Below are 12,706 nucleotides of genomic sequence, written 5' to 3'. Positions count from 1 at the left end.
TGGAGCCCAATATACAGGGAGTGACAACTGAGAAAGGGAATGGGGATGGGGATAATGTCTTAGACTGTTTGTGCTATGATTAAAAGACCTGAGACTGGGAAATTTTAAGAGAACAGAAATTAATCTGAGATCAAGCCTCCAACAGGGTCAGTTGTCTGGTGAGGGCTATATCCTTTGAAGGGAAGGAATGCCATGTCTTCACACTACAGAAGGAAGGAGGACAAGAAAGTTGAACTTTGTGTGAAGCTTCTTTTCATTTATTTTTATTTAAAAAATTATTGGTGCATTATAATTTACATAATAGTGCCATTGTGATATATTCATACTTGCACATAGCATAATTTGATCTACTTAATTCCCAGTACCTCCCCCTTTTTCTCCTTCTCCCTCCCTCTGGTCTATTCTACTCTACTCTACTGGTCTCTTTTCTGTATTCATGAGATCCTTCTTTCTATTTTTTTTTTCTCTAGTTTCCACATTAGAGAAAACATGACCCTCAACTTTCGGAGTCTGGCTTATTTCATTTGGCCTGATGTTCTCTAGTTCCATCCATTTTCTTGCAAATGACATAATTTCATTCATGAAGCTTCTTTTATAAGGGTCTAATCCTATTCATGAGGAGTCCTTGAGGCCTGATATAGGCCCCACCTTTGCATACCAACATATTTGGAACACTGAATTTTGGAGGGGACATATTAAAACAAGCAGTTCAAGCCGGGTGTGGTGGCACACGCTTTAATCCCAGCATTTGGGAGGCTGAGACTTGAGGATTGCTGTTCAAGGCCAGCCTCAGCTACTTAGTGAGGCCCTTTGTAACTCAGTGAAATCCAGTTTCAAAATAAAGAATACAAAATAGGGCTGGGGATGTAGCTTGCTCAGAATGCCCCTGAGTTCCATCCCCAGTACCGAAAATAAAAAAGCTGTTCATGAAAAGGAAAGGTACACTTCTCTACATGACATGCAGTTCTGTCTGTAATTGAGCAGGAAACACAGGGACCCTATTTGGGAAATACACACATGACAGTCAGCCTCCACCTGAACACATGCAGGATGAGGGCTATAGAGTCAGCTCTGCTAGTTTCTTGATGTGGAGCCCTCAGTTTCCATCTTGTCCTCTCACCTCATTCCTGGAACAGACCAGGATAGTCCAGATATCTCCAGTTTCACACCTGCACTTAGCCTTTTTTTCTTCCATGATAAGCTCCATGTCCCCTCAGTTCTCCCTCTCACCAGTTTGCTCACCCTCTTCTAGACACACCCTTGTGTATCCAAGTTATATTCAGATAGCATTCCTGTCACTCTGTGGTATGCCCAGATTGGGCTGATTATCTCATAGCAACATGCTAAGGAGGCTCGCAACTTGTGGACAGTGGGCATCATTCCTAGGGCAGCTGGAGCTGCTGGTTCTATGACAGTAGGATACCAAGCTTCTAAGCTCCAGGCTGCAGCCAGTCTGCTCATTCCACATGGTCTTTCTGTCACAGGGATATCTGCTAAGGATGCCTTCCAGGTTGGAGCACTCAGCTGCTGTGTCTCAGAGCTCTCATCATCAGTCCAGTAGACAGATACAACCTGAGGCTCCCATTTATTTCAGACAGCAAGTGTAAAACTTGAAAAATCCTAGAAATAGCAAGCAACATCATTATGCCTTTCTGAATAAGGTACCTGTTTATAAAGCAATACTTCTTGGTTATGAAACAATACAAGCTTACTGTGTTTTGGAAAATATAGCAAAATATAAATAAAAATTATACTGCCAATTTTCATTTGGATATGTCTCCATGTCTTTTTTTCTGTCCATTTTTACATATTAATGGTGATATTGTATACATAAACATAGTCTTTTTTTGTGATACTGGGGTTCCTGGAAGCCCTTCTACCTCCGGGCTACACTCCCAGACCTATTTTATACTTTTTATTTGGAAACAGGGTCTCTTAAGCCAGTGCGGCAGGCTTCGAACCTGCGCAATCCTCCTGTCTCTGTCTCCCAAGCATGGGGATTACAAGCGTGCGCCACCATGCCCAGCATAAACATAGTCTTTTTAGTCTATAAAAAGACATATAGTTTGATGCCCCGTTTGTAACAATATAACTTTATAAAGAATTTCTCCATAATCTTACAAGTACTTTATAAACATTTTAGTAAGTTTATCAATGGATATACCATAATTAATTTAACTGTTTCTCTTTTTTTGTGTGTGTGCAATGCTAGGTATTGAACCCAGAGATAATCTACAACTGAGCTATACTCCCAGCCCTTTTTATTTGTTACTTTGAAACAGAGACCTACTAAGTTGCCAAAGCTGGCCTCAAACTTGCAATCCCTCTCTATCAGTCTCCTGAATACAGGGGTTATAGGCATGCACCCCTGTACCCAAATTAACTACTACTATTTCTACTAGTATAACTAATGTTGTAATACCAACTTTGATACCATCTCTATTGATGTTATTGAAAAACTATGCATATGCATTACTATATCATGTTCAGTCACTAAAGTTGATTCCAGTTAAACTTCTAATCTAGCTTTGCTAGTTAAATATCCCTCATTAAAGAGTGAATACCTTATAGGATCCATAGCCACTTCAAGAATTCACACTTCAAAAATATGTGTATTTACTATAACTGACTGCATTTTCAAGGGCTGAGCAAAAAAACAAAAAAAATGCTCAAAGATTACTGCTTTTTTTCAGTGGCTGACACAACCTCATGGCAGGTCCCAAGACATGGACTTCCTAGAGCAGGAAAGGCTTCTTCCTAAGGGGGAAGGTCTTTTGCTTTCTCCATCAGCCAGTGGGGAAAAGTACCACCCTCTCTTTGACTCACTCTAACATAGGCAATTTTTATTGGTCTGGGCTACGATCCTTGCTTTGTTGCGGCCTTCACTGAACTATTCCAACATACCAGAGACCCATATCTTCTCTTCCAACACTTTCTGCTCAACACACACACACATCCCTTCCTCCCTCCCTCCCTTATTTCCTTCCTTCCTTCCTTCCTTCCTCCTTCCCTTCCTCTTTCTGGGATTATACATTAACTCTATGACTTATTCCAGAGGGTTTTTTGGCACTGGGATTTGAAACAGGGTCTCACTAAGTTGCTAAAGATGGCCTTGGAGCTTCCCAAGTACTGGGAGTATAGGCATGTGCTAACAGGCCTGGATCAGACTAAATTTTTGGTGCCCTAGTATAAGAAATGAATATAAAGGGAAAATTATTTATTTCCTAGTGTGACATTTGTAATTGGCCGCTCTCTTCACAGCATAACCTTATGACATCATTGCTTTTCTTTACTAGGCTTACGTATTATTTTCACCCTCGATGAAGTGGCCTTCATACAGAATCTTGTTTTCTACATTGAAGCTGCATATAAAGTTGCTGTAAGTATCAATTCTGGTAGTCTTTTTCAGGTGTGTCAGATGTCAAAAAGAATAAAAAAAATTCTATCATTTTTGATACCTAGGCTATTTGGGGCTAAGCAGAAAGTTGAGACTAGAATTATAAAGATTGTGTTTCCTCTACCTGCATGTGTCCTGAGAAACAATGGTAGTCTTTATGTTTTTCGAATGCTCCATATTCTCTAAATACATTATTCTTATCTTAAATAAGGCCCTAAAATGACCCTTTGGTTGTGTACATGTCAGCCTGAGTCAAGCTGAAGAGGTGGCAGGATTGGGGCCTTGGTGGAAAATGGAGTCCCCTAGGGTTCACACTAACCAGTCATAGGGAAAAGGGCCTGAGCCATGGGAATAAACAGGCATAAAGCTCACTTCTGTATGGTTTTGAAGGTGGAGCCTGATGTACCTCTAGATATCAACTGAACTATGCAGAATTGACTATCAGGGCAATATGAAAAGGGCAGAGGTTTTTTGTTTTTTGTTTTTAAGCCTTTATAGCCTAAGGAAAGGTCAGCACACCCTTTCCACAGAGGGCCTGAGAATATTTTCAGCCTTGCTGGCCCTCTGGCCTCTGTTGTGGCTACTCAACTGCATTCATAGCATGAAATCATCATAGACATAGGTACACAAATGAGCGTGGCTGTGTTCCAAATAAACTTTACACAAATAGGTAGCAGGATTTGGTCCAAGGGCCATAGTTCACTGATCTTAGGTTGAAAGCAGCCACTTGAATCAAGTGTCAAGCTTTCTCTTCCAGGGGACATTTGGCAGTGCCTGGAGACAATTGTGATAGTCAAAACTAGGATAGGGGGTGCAACTGGCATGTAACAGAGAAGGCCAGAAATACTGCTAAATATTCTACAATGTGCAGGGTGATCGCCCCCCCCTACACAACACAGTATTAATTTGCTCAAAATATTAGTACTGGCACCAAGTATAGTAGTGAATGACTGTAATCCCAGTACTTAGTAAGTTGAGATATGAGAATGGCAGATAGACCCTCAACAATTTAACAAGACCCTGTTGTAAAATAAAAAATAAAATAAGGCTGGGGTGTAGCTCAGTTATAGAATGCCACTGGGTTCAATCCCTAGTCCTGCAAAAATATTAGTAATAACAAAGTTGACAAACCTGGTATTAAAAAAAATCTTGAGAAGCCTTTGTGGAAAGGGTAGAACTGTAATTAGACCTTAGGGAATGAATAGGGTTTAGATGAGCAGAAACAAAGAGAAAGTATGTTTGGGTATGGGAATAGCAAAAGCAGTTAGCAGCCAAAGAGGTAGGAACAGGCTCTGAGTGGTTGGGGATGGGTGGGTGATTGGGGAGAGAATGTGGGGCAGTGAGTGATTGGAGAAGAGGGTGCAGAGTGAAGGAACAGATTTAGGGTGAAAATTGGCATTGGAAAAGAGTAAAACATGAGGTCAACTTATGAACATGCAGGAAGTAGAGGCCAGGAAATGTCCATGGAGAGAGGAGGGGGAGGTGGATGTGACTCACTACGTTGGTCCTTTTAGACTTTGAAATAGGGGGTGAACTGATTAAAACAGTTTTAGGGGATGACTCTCATGGTTGTGTGGGTGGAGTAGAGATGGGTTGGAGCAGATGACATGAAGAGTAGTGAAGGAAGGATGTACAGACCCAGCTAGAAGGCCTGCTGTCTGGACAGGGTTGAAAGTTGCTCTACTTTGTCTACATTTCAGTGTTCACATTTTGCAATGTTCCTCTCTGGAAATTAAAAAATAAAGATTAACATTGATCCTGTTCTTGCAGGATCTTTCAATAGTGTGGGCAATATTTCAAAATAGCATCCAGTACTTGGGTTTTTAAATGAAATATGAATCTGAATCACCAAAGTTAGGTACACATGTATTGAATCCTATACGTGACAAGAGTATTCTTATACATTCATATTACTTTTTTGTGTGGTACTGGGATTGAACCCAGGGTATTCTACTTCTGAGCCATATCTTCTGCCCTTTTTTATTTTTTATTTTATTTTTTGTTTTGAAACATGGCCTCACTAATTTACCACTTGTGATCTTCTTGTTATAGCCTCCCAAGTACTCATATTATATGTGTGTGGCTCCAGGCCCAGCTATTAATTGGTCTTTAAATGCCATGTATGTTCACTGTTCTGTGCCTCACTTGACTTTGGATACAGTTGCTTAGCATTTTTGTGCCCAAGAGGTAATACTAAAATAAGTTTTATATTATTTTAAATGAATTTGTTGGCTTTCAACTAGTCATAGCCCATATTTTAAGGTTTTCTTATTCCAGCTTACAATTTAATATAAGTTCAAAGGCATTGGCTAAATAGAGGGGCTGCACTTTATTTGATATTAAGATAAATACAGTATTTTTTCTTTACAAATCAGTAGTCCCTTACAAGTTAATATCTTTTAGAAATAAGAGATTTGAGAGTGTCTTTGCATGCACTTTTGTTCCACTTGAGTATTTTCTTCTAAAATTCTGCACAGAGGTGACATGAACTGAAAACTCAGGAGGACTGGAATGTGAGTCTATAAAAAATATGAAGTTGGGAGCTTTTTAGAAAATATACTCATTTTTTCATTATTCCTGTAGTAACGTAAGAGAGACATTTTCCATAGCACTTCTTGTAGACCTCTCTCTCTACCCTCTGACAACCCCATTTTTCTCCCCCAGGATTATGGGATGTGGGAGCGTGGAGATAAGACTAATCAGGGTATTCCAGAATTAAATGCAAGTTCTGTGGGAATGGCCAAGGTAACAGTCATCTTGTTTGCTCTTCCTTCTCTGCGTTTTTACTGCTTTGCTAGGGTTCTTCATTAGGAGTTTGGACTTAATCTGAGTAGCACATTTTTCAAAAATCAACATCAAGTATGTGAAATTCAAGAGTCATATGTATCCCCAGCCAATTGAAATTAGAGGTCAAGAAAGTAGGTTTCCTCTGCGGAAATCTGTATGTGGCCAAAAATAAGTGTGTTCTGTCCCTATTATCTGTTGTGATCACCCTTGGGTCAAAGCTCTTGCTGTTGTTTAAAAAGCTCCAAGCAGGATGTCCACCTAGTTCTCCTTTCTGGGTCATAAAGAAGGTTGAATATGAGCACTTTCTAGGTTGAGTTCACGAGTTTGAGCTTACAAAGTTCAGTCAAGTAACAATAACAATGTTAGTAAAACTATTCATATAGAAAGTTATTGGGAGGCGAAGGAGTATTGGGGATCTCAGGGACATTTCCTAACTGTATTATAATTTAAAATCAATTAGAGGAAATTGGGTGGTTTAGGGTGGTAAAGCCATAGACATTTAAAGTCATTTAGAAAATATTCTTGAAGCCAGATAAATCCCACCAGTGGGGCAGATTCAGTCTACTAGCTATCAGTTTTCATTTCTTCCTGTAGACATTAGTGTACCTCCTCCTCTCCCTTCTTTTCAAGATCAAAGTAGAGTTTTGGGACAGAGTGAAGACACCAGAGCCAGAATTTTATTTTTTATTTATTTTTAATACTCAAATGTACATGTACCCACTTTTTTTTTTTTTGATATTGGGGATGGAACCTTTCTACCTCCGGGCTACATTCCCAGACCTATTTTATATTTTATTTGGAAACAGGGTTTCTTAAGCCAGCGAGGCTCGCTTTAAACCTGCGCAATCTTCCTGTCTCCGCCTCCCAAGTGTGGGAATTACAAGCGTGCACCACCATGCCTGGTGACATGTACCTACTTTTTAAATATGCTTTTATTAGTACATTATAGTTCCACAACATAATGTAAATCATGATGACAATGACATACATGCACACAGCACTTGGTGCCCCCTCCCACCTTCCCATTTCCCCCCTTCCTAGTACAGAATACTGAGGTTGCCATTGGTATATTCACATATGTACACATAGTCGATAGTAATATTTCCATGAATGAACCTCAGTCTTTCCCCTCCCCTTCCCTTAGATCACCTCTCTGACATAGTCAGAATTTTAAAAGCAACAATAAATATGTTCTGTTAGAGTAAACTGATAAGAAAACTTACTTATTGTGAAAATTAACATTCTGAAGTACTAGATGCACCAATAGTATAAGTCAGCTGCTAAAATAAGTGAAAGAAAAACCAATCATGAATTTACAGGGACACACAAACGCACAGAATATTTTTAACTTGTTAATATTTTAGTTTTGGGTTGAATACTAATTTCACTTTGGGAAAATGATTCATAGCAACTCATAGAGTAATTTATACCTGTTTATAGGCAGCACTTGAGGCAATTGATGAACTGGACCTTTTTGGAGCACATGGAGGACGCAGATCAGTGATCCACGTTCTACCTGATGAGGTCCAGCACTGCCAGGTAACAGCTCAGGCTCCTTCATTTCAGAGAGTGGGGAAAGAAAATTATAGACGTGAAGGTCTGAGTCTCTGTTCCAACTCCTCACCTTGCAAGTTTTCCGGTACTTTGCTTTTTGGGGCTTTAGTTTACTTATACAGAAAAGGGGCTTTTTAGCACGTTCCCCTCCTACCTCACACGATAATTATAAGGATCAGAGTAAATCTACTTTGTTTGTCTGGGCACTTTATAGGCAGACAGTCCTATGTAGACATCATAATACAAGATGAAGCTCAGTGTAGTGGAATATGCCTGTAATCCTAGTACTTGAGAGGCTAAAACAGGAAGATCTTAGGTTCAAACCCATTCTCAGAAATTTAACAAGACCCTCAGCAACTTAATACAACCCTATTTAAAATAGAGCTGGGAGTGTAGCTTAAAGATAAGGGGCCCCTGGGTTCAATCCCCAATATTAAAAAAAAAAAAAGACGAGATGATGCTGCGTACATGGAGTCAGCAATCAAAGCAGCCTTATTTTGCTGGAGGCAAATCTGTTTTGGAAGCACATTAGTAGTTTTCTCTCAGATTTATTTCACAACACCCCCAAATCCAGTGACTAGCAAGGACTGTTTCACTTGGAGAAGACAGAATGGGTAGTGGAAAACAAATGAGGTAAGAGACATGGAAAATAATAGAACTTATGTGAAATGTAGATCAAAGAAAGGAGTGATTAATATAGATGGGAGACTCCATTAAGCAGATAGTAAGTCATCAGTTGCTGAGTCAGTCAGCCAGCTCTTCATGAGGGCCCACTGTGTGCTAGGATTAAAGTGAATCAGATACATAAGGATTTATAAATGAAGAACCTCTGGTGGGAATTTGTACTTGGGGCAAAGAAAGCCTAGGGAGAATTGACTACAGTCATGCACAGCATAATGACATTTTAGTCAACAAAAGATGAAAGGGTACTACAGTGGCTACACCTTACAGCCTATGTGTATAGCAGGTTTGTGTATGTATAGTCTATGATATTCAAATAATGACAGAATCACTTAATGTTGTATTTCTCAGAATATATCTCTCATTAAGCAGCTCATGACTATAATTAAATAACTATATCCAGAGGTTAATTTGCTATAAAAATAAAGCTTTGGGGCTGGGGGGTATAGCTCAATAGTAGAACACTTGCCTAGCACATATGAGACCCTAGGTTCAACTCCTAGCACTGAGAAAAAGTGAATATAAAGCTTTATTTCTGCAGCTGAAGGGTCTCTCCCATCTTTACCTCACATTGTAGTTCACTCATTTTCCCCATTTAAGTAGTCCTTAATGGGGACTCAGGTATTTCTTGCGTATATAATTTAATGTAGGTCCACTGGTATATGTTTTAATAGATGAGGATTCTAGTGGGAAGGCATGAGCTTTGCAGCCAGAGGAGCTTGGTTTAGATTCCTAGTTCAGTCATTTGCTGGCTGAATTCTTTTGGACATGAGTCTCTATGTCTCAGATTCTCAGATTCCTCAAATATGAATTGGACATAACACCTTAGTTCCTTTCTCATATGGAAGATTTGATAAGCTTATATTTGTCGAGCTGTAGCCTTGTGACTGTAAATGTTAGATGTCAGCATTAACTCCTTTTCCTGCCCAAATGGTTCCTTATCATTTCAACTGCCTTACACGTTTACAGTGCTTCATCTAGCCATCCTAAAGTTGAGTAATATTATAATGTTCTAAGTAATCCTGGGAAGATTCTACGACCAAAGTGATTTTGTTGTTTACCATTTGCCTGAGCATTTGTGAGACTTTCTGTGTTTGATGCTTCCTTTAAGCACTTTCTGGATCATCCAATCCAACTGGTTCCATTTCACAGAAGCAAGTCACTTCTCTTTGCTGGTCCCGCATGTGCATTCTTTTCTGGTCTCTTATCTTTATAACCAGGGCTGACATAGCATGTCCTAAAAGTCCAACCAAGTCAACCAAGGACCTGGAAGAAAGGAAGTCTGGCAGTTCTCAGCACAGACTCCAGGCTATACCATGTTCTCCCTAACCCCTACTTGTTTTCCTTAACCCCTACTTGTTCTCCAGGGGAAAGGAAGTGTTTTCTGGGTATACAAGTTTGTTAAGCGGGTGCCATGTTAGTAGGTCAGAGCTCTACTCCAAATTGGCAGACTCATTTGAATGTTCCCTTGGGGATAAGGTCATAGTCTCTAGATACTGCATCTAACTCAGTGATTTTCCAGGTTAAACCACCATTTTGTTTTTCATTCAGTCTATTCTGTTCTCCATGCTGCCAAGAGCATCAACTTCTAAAGAGATTGACGCTGGCCTTCTTTCCATTATTTCTTTCCCGGCTTTTGCAGTGGAAGATGTGAACCTTGTGAATGTGACCAAAAGTGAAATTATTTCTAAACTACAGGTAAGCACTGGTCATAGTCACATTGTGTGCCCTTTTGCCCTGTGTTAAATGGCACACATTGACGTGGAATGGCTCACTGGCGAGGTTAATTGCTTGGGTTATCTAAGTGGACTCATGAAGTACCCAAAGCTGAGTCTACAGGTAAGAAAACAATGCCTCAGAGCCGGCCGTGGTGGCGCATGCTTGTAATCCCAGCATTTGGGAGGCTGAGACCAGAGGATCACGGTTGATGGATAGCCTCATCTACATAGTGAGGCCCTTTGCAACTCAGTGAGACCTGGTTTCAAAATAAAAGAATAAAAAATTTGGCAGAGGTTGTAGCTCGGAGATCAAATGCCTCTGGGTTCCATCCCAGACCCCCAAAAAGAAAAAAAACCCTCAGAATAATTAAGGAACTTGGTTTTCTTCTAAGCAGTAGGACTTGTTCTTAAGCAGGCAGCTTTGAACCCTAGTTTCTACTACTACCTTACTACAAAGGTAGGGCTACTTAACCCTTCAGAGATCACAGACAGGCTCCTTTGAAAATCTTTTGAAAGCCCTAGAGTCCCTGCCAGAAAAAAATGTACATTTCCCAATTTTACACAATTTCAGGGACTTTGCAAACCCAAAGTTAAATTAAGGTTAAAAATTCCTGTTATGCAGAGAAATGCAATAACTGTTACACATTGTACTAGACTGTGATTGCTGTTAAATATTATTCCAACCAACTAAAATTATAACTAAAATTAGCAAAGAATATAAATTTCCTAAGCTGAGATCCACATGTTGATTGATGTCCTTAAGGTCAATGAAAGAAGATGCTTTAGTCCTTTATTAAAAAAATAGTTGGAAAGCCCTGGAGAACATTATGTTAAGTGAGATCAGCCAAGCACAGAAGGAGAAGATACATATGTTTCCTCTAATATCCCCAAACTAGGAAACACAAAGGATACCAGTGGGACTCCAGGTATTGGAGGGGAAATACTAGCTAAGTTTGAATGGTAAGATAGGAGAGGAGGAAGGCCGATCTTGATTAATGATTGTCTACACCTGAACATGTGTAAAATTATGAATAAGACATGTTTAACCTGGACAACCATTGGTGGGAGGGGGGAAGGGAAAACGGGGGCGGGGGGGAGAGGGCACCAAATATAGTTTAAATGTATACTATTTATGTTCAATAAAAAATTGTTATAAAAATAGTTAAGCCGGGCTTGGTGGCGCACACTTGTAATCCCAGCATTTGGGAAGCCGAGACCAGAGGATTGCAGTTCATAGACAACCTCAGCTACATAGTGAGGCACCCTGTAACTTAGTGAAACCCTGTTTCAAAATAAAGAATAAAAACCAGGGCAGGGGTGTAGCTCGGAGGTTGAATGTTCCTGGGTTTCATCCGCAGACCTGCAAAATAAAATAAAATAAAATAAAATAAAAGAATTAAAGTCTCCAGTCAAATTCCTAGAAGATGGCAACTGTAGTGGCAGGTTTAGTGGAGGAAAGAAATCTCTTTTAGGGGGTTGAGTAAAGGAATGAAGTGCTTACAAGGAGAGGTGGGTTCTAGACTGAGCCTGGTGGGATGACTCCCAGAACTGCAAAGCTAATGTTAGAGTAGGTCTGCCATGACGGCCCCACACTGAAGAAAAGAGAATGGGCACCTAGATATGTCATCTAGAGATTAGGGAGTCATAGGAAGTGTGTTGTACCTGCCCTCCTTTCTTGGCACACAGAAAGCTGGAGAGGAACGTTGGAGACTGCAACAGGAGAATCAGCAGCTGGTTCTGAGTGCAGCAGGCTTCTCCCTCCCTTCCTTGATGGTAGAGCATCCTCTGCATGCAAAGCCTGACTGCAAGGAGTTGGGGGAATGTCCTCTTAGCTTTCTAGTCTTTCAAGCAGAAAGCCAGCAAGTCTCAGGATCTGTCTTGATGGGGTCTCCAAAGTAGGGAGAGTCCCTTTGCCTCTTTGTGTAATACAGTAAATCACAATGAAAGAGTGGTCATTAACTGAATTCATAGTTACTATCACAGCCCAGATGCACCAATGGAATGTTTTGGCATTCCTTTTTAAGTACTGAGCAAGCCCAAATTTACCTTATTATTTAGAAAATAACTTTTAAGCCAGGCGCAGTGGAGCACGCCTATGATTCCACTTGGTAGGCTGAGACAGGAGGATTGCAAGCTCAAGGCCAGCCTCAGCAATTTAGTAAGACCCTTAGCAATTTAGTGAGACCCTGCTTCAAAATAAAAAAAATAAAAAGGGCTGGGTGTGCAACTTAGTTGTAGAATTCACCTGGGTTCATTCCTGACACCCCCCAACACACACACTTAATACCGAAGAGTACTTGGTTCAGGTTTCATTATGAAAAGATTTGTGGGTGAGAGGATGAAGGTCTGACTTGAAATGAAATAAAAAAGCAAAGAGATTATTCTGATTTCATCAAATGTGCCTTATTTCTTTGCCTTACTAGGGGCGTTACGGATGCTGTCGCTTCCTTCGAGATGGTTACAAAACCCCGAGAGAGGTTGTATTTAAATATTGTTTCTTATGGTTCCTTAACTGCTTCATATCTAAGTTGCCAGTGTGCTTTTCTCTCTCTATTGATTATAATTATAT

The 12,706-nt window shown here is 40.1% G+C and overlaps 1 protein-coding gene across 2 annotated transcripts in view; it reads left to right on the top strand.

Moving 5' to 3' along the window:
- The window catches only part of PHKA2 (phosphorylase kinase regulatory subunit alpha 2), a gene marked incomplete at both ends in the record, with an annotated part of 90,183 nt that overhangs the window by 26,789 nt on the left and 50,688 nt on the right, over positions 1–12,706 (top strand). For both annotated transcript variants that reach the window (XM_080719606.1, XM_080719605.1), the window contains 5 exons: positions 3,297–3,379; positions 6,062–6,142; positions 7,625–7,723; positions 9,971–10,117; positions 12,561–12,614. In XM_080719606.1, coding sequence (XP_080575732.1) covers positions 3,297–3,379; positions 6,062–6,142; positions 7,625–7,723; positions 9,971–10,117; positions 12,561–12,614 — 464 coding nt within the window. The remainder of the gene's footprint in view (positions 1–3,296; positions 3,380–6,061; positions 6,143–7,624; positions 7,724–9,970; positions 10,118–12,560; positions 12,615–12,706) is intronic.

This window comes from Muscardinus avellanarius, assembly GCF_963383645.1.
Source record: "Muscardinus avellanarius genome assembly, chromosome: X".
NCBI classification, from domain to species: domain Eukaryota; kingdom Metazoa; phylum Chordata; class Mammalia; order Rodentia; family Gliridae; genus Muscardinus; species Muscardinus avellanarius.
This window is presented reverse-complemented; position numbering and strand designations above follow the sequence as displayed.